Raw genomic sequence first — 14,514 nt, 5'->3', positions numbered from 1 at the left:
ACTTTGAGTAAAATGTGTCAGAACTATATGCCCGAGATGAAGACTGTGGTTAGTTTTGTTGCGGTCGATCGGACGGGGGCTGAACCTAGTTCTCGCCATGGAAAGTGACGAAAGTGACGTAGTCTCTTACATTTCTAAGTAGGGAACAGAGGTAGCGTGGGACAAAAAAAATGGCCGCTGAGCAGTCACCAGAACCCCAGAGACACCAGGTCGAGTCGCTCAGCAGCTTGGAAGATGACCCGGGGGATATGGCAGAGAAACACGAGGAAGGGTGTACGTCGAGTCCGCCTTGTAGTGTAGTAGATCATGATAACAGTAGAAACAAGAATGAAAGCAACTGTGAAATTAATGTATCTGGTGATGGTGTAGCGGGGTTGCGCGGTAGTCCGACTGAAATTAGCATTGGCCACCATACAAACAATGCTACGATGGTTCCCAGTCTTGTGATTGACTTAACAGCGCCCGAAGCCGAGGCCCACACGCACCCCGTCGTTTCCTGTGATAACCAGCGGGAATTTGAATGGTCAGATGCGGAGGAAGAGTCAGAACTGCACAGAGATGCAGTGGAGTACGACGATAACAACGGTCAGTAAACATAGCGATTGTTTTTTTAACGGTCTTAGCAGACAAGCTAACTGGCTAGCTAACATTAGTTTCTTACAAGTGCGTGATTCAACTACAGCGTAACGTTAGTGGAATTCATTTAGGATATTATGGTACAATTCGTCGGTTATTGTAGCCAGCTAGACCGGCTTCCATGAATAATATTCCTCTGTTGTTTAGCTAGATATGTTAATTAAGAAAAATAATTTCGCCACGCAATTACTTTGGCTAACGTTAATGTTACCTTTCGACACAACAGGACCCTATGCAAATACGAAAACAATGACTTATAAATGTGTTTTTGCTGTTGTATTTTCCCTCCACGTTGTATTGAATATTCTGCTAATATCTATCACTTATGTTTCTGTGCAGTGCCTGAGATGGGAGTGGACATCTCTCCCAAAATAATTGACAATGGAGTGGAATCAAGCCTAGGAGTGGAGGAAGTGGAAGTTGTGAAATCACCTTCACCGGCCCAGGACAAGGAGGAAATGGTAAAGGACACAAACGAAGAACTGGGAGAGAAAGAGGGAGGGGTGGTGAAAGCAGAGGCGCCGGTGAAGCAGCGGAAGAGCCGGCTGATATGCCGGGAGTGCGGCAAGCTGTTCACACGCCGCGAGACGTACAACCTGCATCGGCACTTCCACACACACCAGGACGAGCTGGCCTCCCTCACCTGCAAGGAGTGCGGCCTCACCTTTCAGCATCGCAGCAGCCTGATCAAGCACCGCAGCGAGCACAAAGAGAAGGGTGCGTCCGTCGGTCTGGAGAAGAGGGTCCACCATGGCGGGGAAGGGAGGCGCCCGCAGTGCGAGCACTGTGGGGAGACGTTCCGCAGTCTGGTTAAGCTGAGGTGCCACGCTTGCCCGCAGGCCCCGGAGAAGCCCTACCGCTGCCCGCTGTGCCGGAGAGAGTTTCAGTACAAGGTGTCTATCAACGCCCACATGCAAACGCACTCCCTCGAGAGTCCCTTCCGCTGCCAGGAGTGCAACAAGGGCTTCCAGTGCGCAATGACCCTCCGCGTGCACCAGCGGTCCCATGCTGCCCTCAAGCCCTTTGAATGCCCCGATTGTGGCCTGGTCTTCCGCCATCGCTCCATCATGGAGGACCACCGACGCAAGCACTCGGCGGGGGGGCGGCCCCATCAGTGCAGCATTTGCGGCAAGCGGTTCAAGTTCAGCAGCCTCCTGCATCAGCACCAGTTCCTGCACACGGGGCAGAAGCCCTTCCAGTGCCCTGACTGCGGTAAGAAGTTTGCCTTCGCCCAAAACATGCGCGCGCACTGGCGGCAGCATCGCAAGCTCGTGCACGCCTGTCTACGCTGCCCCCTCACTTTCCCGGACCCAAGTAGCCTGAAGGCGCACATAAAGAGCCATGAACCTACAGAGGAGGGCTTTGGAAGGGTGGGCAAAGTGAATGCGGATAACGGCAATGTTCAGGAACGGTCCCACACCTGTCCCCTCTGTCCCCTCATCTTGCCCAATGTGGCCGGCCTGAAGGCACACATGCTGGTCCATGAGGCAGAAGAGGGTTTTGGTGGGGCAGAGAGAGTAAGGATGAACAATGGCGGAACTCAAGAACGCCCCCTCACCTGCCCCCACTGTCCCCTGGTCCTGCCTTGCCTGAGTAGCCTAAAGGCTCACGTTGTGATCCATGAGATACCAATGGAGGAAGAGGATGGGGTGCTGAGGGTAGGGAGAAAGCCAAGCCCCAAAAACACGGAGCAAGTACCCGGGGGAGGGTCGGGTGGGGACCATGCAATTCGTAAGCCCCTGAAGTGCCCTGAGTGCGGTAAGAGCTTCCGTCACCGCTCGGTTCTGGAGCTGCACATGCGCATTCACTCCCGAGACAAGCCCTTCCAGTGCAAAGTGTGCGGGAAAGGCTTTAAATTCAGCAGCTACCTGCAGCAGCACCTGATCATCCACACGGGCCAGAAACCCTTCAAATGCCCGGACTGCGGCAAGGACTTTGCCTTCCTCCAGAACATGAAGACCCACCAGCGGTTGCACCAGCAGAAGCCATATCGCTGCACGCAGTGCCGCAAGGGCTACAGGGAGGAGAGTGAGCTCCAGCGCCACATGGTGTCCCACACCGGTGACAAGCCTCACAAGTGTCAGCTGTGCAACAAGAGCTTCGGGCTGGCCTACCTGCTGCGTGACCACCTCAACACCCACACTGGGGAGAGGCCCCACCACTGCATGGAGTGCAACAAGTCCTTCCCCTGGCTGAGCAGCCTGCTGGTGCACCAGAAGATCCACGCACGCAAGCGACAGGGGCTCAGCCAGCCCCTCTCTCTCCCAATGGCAGCCCAGAGGGGCAGGGGTAGAGGCAGGGGCATCAGGGGCCGGAGAGGGGCTAGGTGGACGTCAGCCTGGCCCAGGTGGGCAGGGGGAGAGGGCGTAGGGATGCCGCCTCCGCCCTCTTATTCGGTTGCCATGGCGAGAGAGCCTGAGTGGCCTGGAAGGCTGGCTCAGCAGGCGCCAACAATCTACACCCCACAATTCAATTTCCAAGAGCAGTGGCAGCAGCACCAGACACCGCAGCAGCAGTGGAGATCAGAGGTTTTGGTCCAGCAGCAACAGCAGGAGCAGCAGCAGCAGCTGTGGAGGCCTGAGGTTTTGGTGCAGCAGCAACAACAGCAACAACAACTGCAGCAACAGCAGCAGCAACAACAACTGCAGCAGCAACAACAACTGCAGCAGCAGCAACAACTGCAGCAGCAGCAACAATTGCAGCAGCAGCAGCAACAACTGCAGCAGCAACAATTGCAGCAGCAACAACAACAATTGCAGCAGCAACAGCTGCAGCAGCAACAACAACAGCAACAGGAGCAGCAGCAGCAGCAGTGGAGATCAGAGGTTTTGGTCCAGCAGCAGCGGCAGCTGACTTGGGCAGATGTGCCCACTTCAACCCTGGTGGGCCGGGGCACCATTCAATATGGTTCCCCACTCCCTCCACATGTGGACGTTGCCAGCTTGTGGGGCTACCCGACACCTACGTCTGTACCCCACGCCCGGAGCTCGCCTGCAAAATCTGGGGAGGGACAAGAGCAGAAGCAGCAGCAGACGCCCTCACTGGGCTGGGCCGATGGTGCCTCGGCAGCATCGACGGGTGTAGCTCAACGGGAGTCTCCCCGTTCCCAAATTGGCAATGGGGCAGCTGTGTGGGGCTTCCAGACACCCCCGTCAGTGCCCCAGACCGTCAGTTCACCCCAACAAATGGGGAATGGGCAGGACCAGCAGCTGTCTACGGTGTGGAGTAATGCACTTGCTTCAACGAAAATGGGCCTGACTTTAGTCCAGTCCGAGGAATCCCACCCCAGAAGAGGGAATGGAGGCGCTATCTTCAGCTTTCAGGCTTCTCTAGCTAGACCAAAGGCCCTGAATTCTCCAAGTAAATTTGGGGAGGCGCAAGACCAGCAGCAGCAGCAGAAAGTGCAGCAGTCAATGATGGCTGATCACCAAGCCCATCCAGATCAGACCACCCCTGTTCTCTCACTGCCCCCTCCCCCACCCCCTGCTCCTCCTCCTCCTCCTCCTCTCCCTCCTCCTCCTCCACCTCCCCCCCCTCAGCACCATGCTTTACCGTCCTCTCCCTCCGTTTCCTTAGCACTTACTCAGGCCCTTGCTTTACCTCTCTCGCAAACCCTCGCTCTCCCTCCCCCTATTTCTTTGCCTCTTCCTCTTCCCCTTCCTCCACCTCAGTCCCTACTTTTGCCGCCCACTCAGCCCCACCGTCCCGACGGTGCCGGCTTGCTCCCTCCCTCCACACAGAACAGCTACCTCGTGCCGAAGCACATGATTTGCGAGAGGCTACCCTGCCCGCCGGCCTTACCTCCGCTGCAGCCTGCGCCGCTAGCCAAAGTGCATCAGCCGGACGGCGGCCGGCCTCTGCCGTTTGCCCGCAACCCCCTTCTCCAGTGCATGATCTGTGGGCGCTCTCTACCCCGAGAGCTGGACTTGCACTTGCACTACATGCAGCATGCGCAGGGAGAGATTTAATGTTTCTCCCACCGATGAAACTCACGGATAATATGCACTGACAGTATTGCTTCCTTAACGGTCATTTCAACCGCCTCACTTGTTTTTCCTTTAGCTTCAGCCAAATAAATAGACAAAGGTCATTAAGTTTGTTTTCAAGCTACTACAGAGTATGGGGTTAAGTCCAAAATGCACCTGGATTTATCAATAATTGTCTTGATATTTTTAAATGTTGGACCATTGCTGGAACTTTTTTTTTGGTGGGAGGTCATACAGCTGCAAGAAGGCCTGCATTGTGTGCTAGGTTTCATATCTTAGTGAGAAAAGTTGTATAGTGTGTGGGCTGATCCTGTACCTGCCTGCATACATCATATTAAGTGAGTACTTTCAGTGATACGACTGATTCCTAAATCAATTAATCAGTTATTGAGCCTAATTTTTGATGCTTGTTTTCATCATGTTGAAGGTTTTTTTTTTACATTTTTTTTTTTAAACAAGTACACTTGCATTGCATAGGATTTGTTTAAATGTATTTGTCATCTTTGTGGAACTAGCCTTGAAATTGAAATTGAAATTTGGTCCATGTGGCCTATCTGTGTTAACACATCAGCTTGTTCTCCCATCTTTCTTTTTCTAGGTATTGGTTTTGCTATTGCTTATTTAAAATGAAATGATTTTATGTGTCATTTAAATCTATTCCATTCATTGGGCAAAAGGTTTGTCCTCTCATTTGAGTGGTAAGCTGTGCCTAATCAAGGCAGCCTTCTAAGAAGCTTGGATGTGCAGCCTTGTTTTGGAATAACACCTCATTGAATGTTTTTTTTTTTTTGTTAAAAACATTTGCTGTTGAATTGCAGACTGTGCACAGCCGTGCGTCATACTCGTGGACATTGGCTTTCAGGTACAGTGATTGCCGGGACCAGTGGAAAAGACCCACTTGTATTTTACTACTTTATTTACAATGAATATGTGCGTTCTTTTCCATGTATAAAGACATTGTATTTTTAGAACAGTTACTCCAGTAGAAAGTCAGTAACACTGCAAAGTGGGAAACAGTCCACAACTGAGATTCACAAGAACTCTATATTTTTGGGGGAATTTATTTGTAATACCTTTAGTTGGATTATGTGAAACACCACCATTTTAGGTTTGGTGTGTGTCATGTGCTTGGATTTAAATTTTCATTTCGGACTTCTAACAGCCAAGAGAGGAATTGCAGGAACAAACATCCTCAAACCACAACACTGTTTATCCCTCCCCCTTCTTTGTGAACACGCTGACATTGAAACCCCCCCCCCCCCCCCCCCCCCCCCCCCATTGGCTGTGGCAATTAGAACCGATTTTCAACCAATGAGCTCAAATTATTGTACAGCTATACAATGTTTTGGTACAGAGTGTAGGTCCATCAACTGTATATTTTTAAACAGAAATTTAAGGACTATAAACACAGGCAGAGGTTGACTCAACATGTCCGTGAGCCTTTTTCAATGATAGGGAGGGATTGTGACAATGTTATAACACAAATCTTACCTATTGTACCTTTAACACATTATTGGTACTTATGCATCAAAACACAAGTTGGAAGCATGCTAGATTTATTGTGGTCTTTTGAACTTCTGGTTTGTCCATTTTGAGGCTTCCATTCATGGAGGGAATTTTCGAGGAAACAAGTAGAGCAAAACAGTTCAGTCTTTGGCTTTGGCATTTGGAAGAAATCTGATAAGTTTACCCAACTAGTTAAGTTGTTCCTGATGGTGAATCATTTAACAATATTTCTCTTTTCTGATTGCTATTGAGAAGATCATTTTTCAGCACTGGGGGGGAAAAACTAAACCTCAGTGTCAATTCTCTATTACACATTGGCATGTGGTGATTTATTTTGTTGTGTGTTGCAATAAGTCTCAAGTGCCTACAAAGGCCTCTGGATGCAGGAAATGTACTTGCTGTGGAAGCAATGCTGGAACAGTTTGTCATTGTCGTTCTCTTGCCACTGTCAGTTCCATTACAAAGCTATTACAAGCAACATGTTCAGAAAAGTGATAAGAAAATACTATGAGATGATTTAAAAAAAAAAGGTGGAAATGCATACGAACTAAGTAATGGTTCAACATGTTTATGAATGGTGGAAGTGTTTAGTAAAATGCTTTTTCTAACTTGTATGCCAGTGTCATTGACTGAAGTTTCAGTTACAACATAACTGAGTATTGCGAATTGTTGGGCATTCAGAACAACCTTGGCAACAACCTGTTTAGGGAGATAACGCCCCTGGCTTGTCTCCCTAAACTGGCCAGAGCATTCCCAGGACACATGGTACACATGTTTCAGCAGTGCCCTGCAAATCTCACATTTTGATAGCTGTTACCATGACTGATGACTCCTTGTGTATTGGTCTGTGAATTGAGCCCTGTGAGAAATGCTTCAGTGACAACAGCAATGAGTGAGACAATCCTCACCTGACAATATTCGATTCTTAGTTTTATCCAGGTCACATTTTCGTAGGGTCACAGAATCTGTTGTCACTATTTTTGGTGTAGCACTGGAAAAATAAATGTGTGCATACATGTAGGCCTGAAACAATCCGTTTCACTATTCAATTATGCATTTAAATGTAAAAAAAGTGGACACTTTCAGGCCTTTCATTTATTTTTTTTTAAAGTTTTTTTTCAAACATCGAAGTCTAGTCCTTTCACCCTTTTCTTGCTCTCAGCCTAAAGTAGGGAATACAGCAAGCCAACTGATGCTCCTGGGTGCATGCTCCTGAAAATTTGCCATTGGATCTGGTGACCTTCACAGAAGACCAGAGGAACTTATTTTGCTCGTGCTGTACGTTTTCACAATTTTTAAACATATAGCCTATAAATACCTAGGACATCATTTTATTTATTTTTTTCTTTCTTTTTTCGCCAACCCAAAAATACACACAATGAGCGCCACTCACGCTAAAGTCGCACTTCCAGACCGTGACGTCATATGGATGTGACGGCTCGGAATGGTTAGTTTCCTAACTAGCGCTGAAGTTGGAACCAAATGAACGGGTGGAGAGGAATAACAGTAAGCTGGTAAGGGCGCCATGCCTCGCGGAGGCTGAATATTCTCTGATCTTTCGAGTATTTTATTCGGATAATATGGTGAGTACAGTATTGCTTGCTGACCGTGACGTCATATGGATGTGACGGCTCAGAATGGTTAGCTTCCTTACTAGCATACAAGTTGTAACCGAATGAACAGGTGGAGAGGAATACCAGTAGCTGGTAAGCTCGATAAAGTTTTTATTTATGTAAATGTGACATATACACACCGAATGCAAAAGCCAACAATCTGAAAAACCACTGGTTACTGTTACCGGTAGGATGCGTCAGTAATTTCCTTGCGCTAAATAATGTTAGCTGTCCTCGCTGAACAGTTTGCAGCAAGCTTTGGGTGTAGCTTAGCGTTACTTCGCATACAACTAACAGTTACAGTGGTTCCTTGATCGGTAGACAAGTGATACATAATCTAAAGAAATGTTTATCACATAGCCCGCCTCATAAATAAGCTGCCATTTGTTAACTAAATACTACTGTTAGCGTCGCTGGGTTTCTCGAATGTGTGTGTGTTTTTAAGCAACTTAACGGTGTGATTTTTAGCTCCATAGCCTGCTAGAAGTCTTTTTATCTAAGATGGGAAAGCATGGTCATCAAACTGTTCACGTCGCTTCTTTGGTTTATTTTCAAGTTAACTGGTTGTTCATTTCTAGCTAAACACACATTTAGAATGACCTGATTTTGTATGAATTATTTTCCTAGCTGCCCAGCGTTATTTCGGCTAAGTTATTCATAGAGTAGAGTTAGGGATAACACTAACTTGCATCTTAAGGTACTGTTGGTAGTGCTTTTCATAGTGTACATTTCTTCTTTTCGTGAAAGCTGTATTGTATCTTTTTAAGGATGATGCATCGTCTTAACTGTATTTCATGTGATGCGTATCTACCAAAAAGGGGAAGTGTTGACATGTCAGTTTGTTGGTTAGCTCGCTGGACTTCTAATATTTTGTATTTTGGAGCCTGGTATGAATATATCTACTATCTGGGCTTCTTCAGATCCATTTTTCAAAACATTATGCTTTGACAGTATGCAATATAATTGCGAATACGACAGTTTTCAGTGGAAGGGAGCATGGGAAGTGTTCACCTTTCTCATAGTTACTGTGACACTCATAGTCATTTTGACATCGCTCAAGTGTTTCTATAAGTTGAACAAGGTAACATTTCCTTTGCATATATGCTGTCCTACATAGTTTATTACTTTTTCCTTTATATATTTGTGTGTGCTTTCCCAGGTTCAGTGTGAGTTGTCATGCCAACCAGAGGCAGAAGCAAAAGAAGGAAGTCGTGTGGCACTGTGACGCAGACTTTGGAGAGGGTGTCTGTTGAGATCTCATTTGAACATGCACAGAACTCAGGTGTGGGGTGTGTCTGTACTGATAATATGTTCCACTGTGGGGTTGTCAAGATCTTAGGGCTGGTTTTGTTTTTGTTTGACTTTTGTGTCAGAACTTCTCAAAATAATCCTGCTCTTCTCCCATATTATGAAATGATAAGCTCACCCCCATCCCTCCTCCAGGTTCGACACAAACATCCTGGAAAGAGCCTTGTCAACAGCAATTTTCCCCTTCTGCCATCCTCCATACCCACAACACAGACAGTGCTCTGAGCCATTGCTACTCACCGAGCACAAACCAGGACCAGTACCCCTGTGGCGAATCCTTTGCCACTCCTCAGACACAAGGTCTCCGTCAACGGTGCCATAATAGGGAGATACTCCTCAGCTGCACCCAATGCTCCAAATCCTTTTCAGGGCAGGCAAACTACCGGCGTCACATCCTGGTCCACACAGGTGAGCGCCCCCACTGTTGTCCAGTCTGCAGCCGTGGCTTCAGCCAGATGGGAAATCTGCAGCGGCACATGAAGATCCACTCGCGAACGAGAGCTTCTCCAGCTCCTGCCCTCCTCCTCCAGAGCGAAGTCAACGAGCATTTGAAGCTAGGGGAATGTGAGGAGAGAAAATCTTTTTTCTCATTGGACCAAGAGGGCCAGGACTCCTCTGCCATGGATAGTAGCCTAGCTGAAATTCTGGCCCCGCTGAGGTCAGAGTTGAACAGGATCGGGCTTATTGCAGAGCATGAAGGGTCCTCCCCCACTGTGCTTGTGCTGAGTAATGTCGCATGTGGAAATTCTGAACTAGAACAACCTGCGGTAGGGCTAGGAAAAGGCCTATACAATTGCCCCAAGTGCAGTCGTCAGTTCACTTGCAAGTCCCACTTAAACCGTCACTGGAAGGTCCACACAGGAGAGAGGCCTTATAGCTGTCCAGTGTGTGGCCGCAAATTCAACCAGGAGTCTAACTGCCAGAGGCATCAGCAGTTACATCTGCACCAAGGAAGACTGAACAAGAGGGGCAGCCTGCTTTTAGTCGACACTGGAATTGTGGGAAATCAAACGGAAGGTGAACTTGATCTTGGGGAAACCTGCAGAGCAGCTGAATCTTTGTGCAAGCTTAGTTTGGATGAACTTAACATGGGAGGGGAGGAAACCAAAGAAAGAGACAGAATAGCAGAAGACAGCATGCAGAGGCACCAAAGTGCCACTACAACTGCCACGTGCCAAAACCTGGATTCAGTGACAGAGATGGGCCAAGAGATACCACTACAGGATCAGCAATGTTTTGTTTCCCTCCAGGGGAATACAGACCTTGCTCAGCAAGATCCACTCTGTGGGATTTCACCTCCGGCTCAACTGACCCAAAACTGCAACTCATTCTCTTTGGGCAGAGCTGACGGGCAGGCCAGTTCTTCCACAGTCCTCATCGATTCAGATCGGGAATTAACAACAGAGATTGGAATCAAAGGAATACAAGAAAGTGAGAGAGGCAAGGAAATCCCACAGATGCCTGCAGTGGATGTGTCAACAGGGGATAGAACAGAGGTATGCGTTAGTCTTGAGCCGGAGCAGTCTGACCGGGGAGCAATGGAGGCCTGTGAAGAGGAAATGACTGAGAAGGATGACGGGACAGAAGGGGAGAGGTGCAGAAGAGGAGAAGGGGAGATTATGGAGAAAATTGACCAGGAGAGAGAACAAGAAGAGGTCTGCCTAAATACAAATGAGCCTCAGGTGCAAACCATCAACTGCCCGCTGTGTGGACTGGCCGTTAGCACTTTGTCCTGTTTGGAACAGCACCTTAAGACCCAACATCCAAATGTGGTCATCACCTTAGACGTGCTGAGTCCAGGTGTTAATTCAAGTGTGAAAGCAATAGGTACATCTGTTTCAGACACCCAGTGTCTTCATTGCGGACGCAATTTCTCCTCCCGGTCCAATCTGAAGAAGCACATGTTGGTACACTCAGGAAGACGGCCCTATAGCTGCCCTGATTGTGGCCAGACCTTCAACCAATCAGGCAATGTTTTGAGGCATCAGCGCTCACATCACCATGGCCACCATAAGGCAAGCAACCAGGGGGAGGCAACAATGACGAGCCAGAGGAAGACCAGGAAAAGTTCACAGAGGCTGAGAGGTAGGTTGGGGCTGCAACACGCTTCAACCTTGTTCATTGTTATGCATACAATGAGTTTACAATTACAATTCTGCCATTATATAGCTATAATACACAACATTTTCATTTTTATTTTGAATTAGCTAGCTAGCAAGCTATAGTTTAACTTACTCAATTTACAATGATAATAACTTGCTAGTAAATGACTGAAGCTTATTGCACCAGAGGGACTTTGTCTTGCACACAATGAGCATGACATAAAAAATAATGAAGATGCTGCACGCAAATCTATGCAAAATGCAGCCTTCTGTGCTCATGGCAGGGTTTCCTGTCCCTGCAGCCTGTTTTTAACAATCTGGCAGAGTTGCCCTGCTCATTCTGCTTCCATGTTGTATCCAGGGTCTACCTTTAAAGCAGTGACTGGGAAGCCACGTATATTTATCCTTTCCTAAAACCAAATTGTCATGATAATGGAAGCCCATTGGCTGCCTGATTAATTTTGCTGCTGTTGACTTTTTCATTGGTAACAGGGTTCCGTTTGTTTATCTTATTCTTGCTTTCTTTGTGTGTCTTTCCTTCCTTTCTTGCAGTTACTAGAAAAGAGAGCACAGATCCTGAGGGCCTGGGTAACGCACCTGCTGGGCAGTCTGCTGTTAGAGCCCAGTTTCTGTGTTACATGTGCGGACGTGGCTTCCTATCCCAGGACAGCCTGGAGATCCATGAACAGGGCCACAGAAAGGAGAGGCCCTACCGCTGCCCGCACTGCAACAGAGGCTTTGCCCACGTGCAAAACTTTTCCCGCCACCTGCTGGTGCACACGGGTGAGAAGCCCTGGCACTGTAGTGACTGTGGGCGTTGCTTCAACCAGGCCTCCAATCTCAACCGACACTGCCGCACACAGGGCCACCAGGGTGCCGCAGCTGAGCATACAGGAGAATAGCACAGAAGGTAAACGAGGGGGAGATGAGCAGTAAAAATATGACAGAATGCCACACATTCATTATCTGGAGGATCATAATTTAATTGAGAAAAGCTGGGAGAAAGGGTGGATCCTGTTCATACTGGATCAGTTAGGGGTAGTCACATCTTAAATTTGGGTCAGTTCTTTTCAAGTTAGTCTCCATTTTATGTTGTTCTGTGACATTTACAAGCTTATGCGAATGGACATCTCTGACATAAAAGAGATGAAAGTTCATACACAACCATCTCCATATGATCATTCTTATTTCTTCAAAATAAAATGTCCACATTGTCAGTTGTGAAGAATTCATATTGACACGGATGACAATTTTCCTATTTGCTCTGCCATTCTTTATATTGTCCAACTAAAAACAGGTTAAACAATTCAGGTTGCACAACTTGCTCAAGGGTGTACCTCATCTGAGATTTGAACCTGCAGCCTGAATGACTCACCTGGTGCCCTTTGACTAACCTTTGACTAACCTTTGACTGTACTGTAGGAAAAAGAATGATTAGTTGAGAGAAATGAAAACCGTGCATGAAATAATTGCAATCCAAATACATTTTTTTAGAGATCCAAGTTGTCAAGTCTATTGCGAAACACTGCTCTTACGTTGGTAATAGCATCATTGGTAAGCATACGTCAATGTCATGAAACAAGTATTTATGTCGGTACAATGTACTATAGAATACCTATAAAATACTGCAATACTCATTTTAAAGAAATAATTGTAAGGCAATTGTTTAAAGCATTGCCAATATTTGTTTTGATGCCTTGAGGTGCCCAAAATATTTTAATGTTTTATTTTACACTTTGATGAAGTTGCTAATGGGAAATATATTTTGTATATAGCTAAGATAATCACTGGAAATTCCATTTTAGTTCATATTGTTTATTTATAGGTTGTAGGTAATTTAAAGGTACAATATTATAAGACCGTTGTAAATCCCTTCCTATCATTGAAAAAGGCTCACTGACATGTTGACTCACTCTTTGCCTGTGTTTATAGTCCTTAAATTCGGGTTTCAGACATTCTGTACCAAAACATAGTACAGCTATACAGTAATTCAAGCTCATTGGTTGAAAATTGGTTCTAATTGCCATAGCCAATGGCATTTCAACGTCAGCACATTCACAGAGAAGGGAAAGGATAAACAGTGTTGTGGCTTGAGAGTGTTTGTTGCTGCAGACCGTTAGGAGTCCGAAATTACCTATTGTACCTTAAATGAATGGTGATAAAACAATGATCAGCCAGTGTTTTGGAGGCCTCTTCAGGCTGATTGTTGATAAGTTCCAGGCCTACCTGAACAATATAATTCATATGAAAAGGTAACATATACAGTGGGATCTCAAATTATTCATTCATTAATTCATTATCCTAACCCGCTTATCCTGAACAGGGTCGCAGGGGGGCTGGAGCCTATCCCAGCATACATTGGGCGAAAGGCAGGAATACACCCTGGACAGGTCGCCAGTCCATCGCAGGGTACACACACCATTCACTCCCACACTCATACCTATGGGCAATTTAGACTCCAATCAGCCTAACCTGCATGTCTTTGGACTGTGGGAGGAAACCAGAGTACCCGGAGGAAACCCACGCAGACACGGGGAGAACATGCAAACTCTGCACAGAGAGGCCTCGGCCGACTGGGATTTGAACCCAGGACCTCCTTGCTGTGAGGCGGCAGTGCACCATCCGTGCCGCCTTCTCGAATTATTGGCACCCTTAATAAAAATGAAGAGAAAAGCCTGCATAAAATAAACAACACAGATAATAATCTACAACCTATGTTATGTTCAAACATATGGGAACAATATACACTCACTGAGCACTTTATCAGGAACATTTTACTTTATTACATCTACTTATTCATGTGATTATCTAATCAGCCAATTGTGTGGCAGCAGTTCAATTCATACCATCAGGTAGATACGGGTCAGTTAATGTTCACATCAACCATCAGAATGGTTGTTGGAGTGATTGTTGGTGGCAGATTGATTGTTGGTGGTTTGAGTATCTCAGAAACTGCTGATCTCCTGGGATTTTCACGCACACTAGTCTCTAAGAATGGTGTTTGCAAAGAATGGTGCAAAAAACTACCAAAAATCCAGTGGGCAGCAGTTCTGCAGACAGAAACGCCTTGTTAATGAGAGATGTCAGAGGAGACTGGCTAGACTGGTCAAAGCTGACAGGAAGGTGACAGTAAGGCAAATAACCACACATTATAACAGTGGTATGCAGAAGAACACACAACCCATCATATCTCTAAGTGGATAGGCTACAGCAGTAGAAGTCAAGCAATAATTACCTAATAAAGTGCTTGGTGAGTGTATACTTTTATTTCAAAAAATTTACTGTAATGTTTCAAATGTTTTTAAGTGTTAAGGTTTTTTTTTTTTAATGAAAACCAGCATGGGAAAAGCCAAAGAACTGTCA

The 14,514-nt window shown here is 46.6% G+C and overlaps 2 protein-coding genes across 5 annotated transcripts; both read left to right on the top strand.

The window, feature by feature from the left end:
• The first annotated feature begins 170 nt into the window (after positions 1-170).
• On the top strand, positions 171-5,189 carry zgc:66448 (uncharacterized protein LOC327401 homolog). Its single transcript, XM_061253345.1, has 2 exons — positions 171-585; positions 976-5,189. Exons 1-2 carry the CDS (start codon positions 171-173, stop codon positions 4,602-4,604), a joined length of 4,044 nt encoding a protein of 1,347 aa, XP_061109329.1. The 3' UTR covers positions 4,605-5,189.
• Positions 5,190-7,550: 2,361 nt separating this feature from the next.
• Positions 7,551-12,473, top strand: LOC133138953 (zinc finger protein 892-like). 4 transcript variants are annotated; one of them, XM_061258134.1, is made up of 4 exons: positions 7,551-7,642; positions 8,901-9,023; positions 9,185-11,134; positions 11,704-12,473. In XM_061258134.1, exons 2-4 carry the CDS (start codon positions 8,918-8,920, stop codon positions 12,051-12,053), a joined length of 2,406 nt encoding a protein of 801 aa, XP_061114118.1. In that variant the 5' UTR covers positions 7,551-7,642; positions 8,901-8,917; the 3' UTR covers positions 12,054-12,473. The 4 variants fall into 4 exon arrangements, with proteins under 4 accessions (XP_061114118.1, XP_061114127.1, XP_061114110.1 ...); XM_061258143.1 differs by having other exon boundaries at positions 7,611-7,711; XM_061258126.1 differs by lacking the exon at positions 7,551-7,642 and adding an exon at positions 7,711-7,834.
• Positions 12,474-14,514: the final 2,041 nt, after the last annotated feature.

Source organism: Conger conger, chromosome 1 (assembly GCF_963514075.1).
Source record: "Conger conger chromosome 1, fConCon1.1, whole genome shotgun sequence".
Taxonomy (NCBI): domain Eukaryota; kingdom Metazoa; phylum Chordata; class Actinopteri; order Anguilliformes; family Congridae; genus Conger; species Conger conger.
The sequence above is the reverse complement of the archived record's forward strand: the minus strand, read 5'-3'. Positions and strand labels throughout refer to the sequence as shown.

What these genes read in the sequence shown, in the direction of transcription:
- zgc:66448 (XM_061253345.1), top strand. Translation starts at nt 171, where the DNA reads ATGGCCGCTGAGCAGTCACCAGAACCCCAGAGACACCAGGTCGAGTCG. An exon ending in GGAGTACGACGATAACAACG is followed by an intron (nt 586 to 975) that starts GTCAGTAAACAT and finishes GTTTCTGTGCAG; the next exon opens with TGCCTGAGATGGGAGTGGAC.
- LOC133138953 (XM_061258134.1), top strand. Translation starts at nt 8,918, where the DNA reads ATGCCAACCAGAGGCAGAAGCAAAAGAAGGAAGTCGTGTGGCACTGTG. An exon ending in TGAACATGCACAGAACTCAG is followed by an intron (nt 9,024 to 9,184) that starts GTGTGGGGTGTG and finishes TCCCTCCTCCAG; the next exon opens with GTTCGACACAAACATCCTGG. An exon ending in AAGTTCACAGAGGCTGAGAG is followed by an intron (nt 11,135 to 11,703) that starts GTAGGTTGGGGC and finishes CCTTTCTTGCAG; the next exon opens with TTACTAGAAAAGAGAGCACA.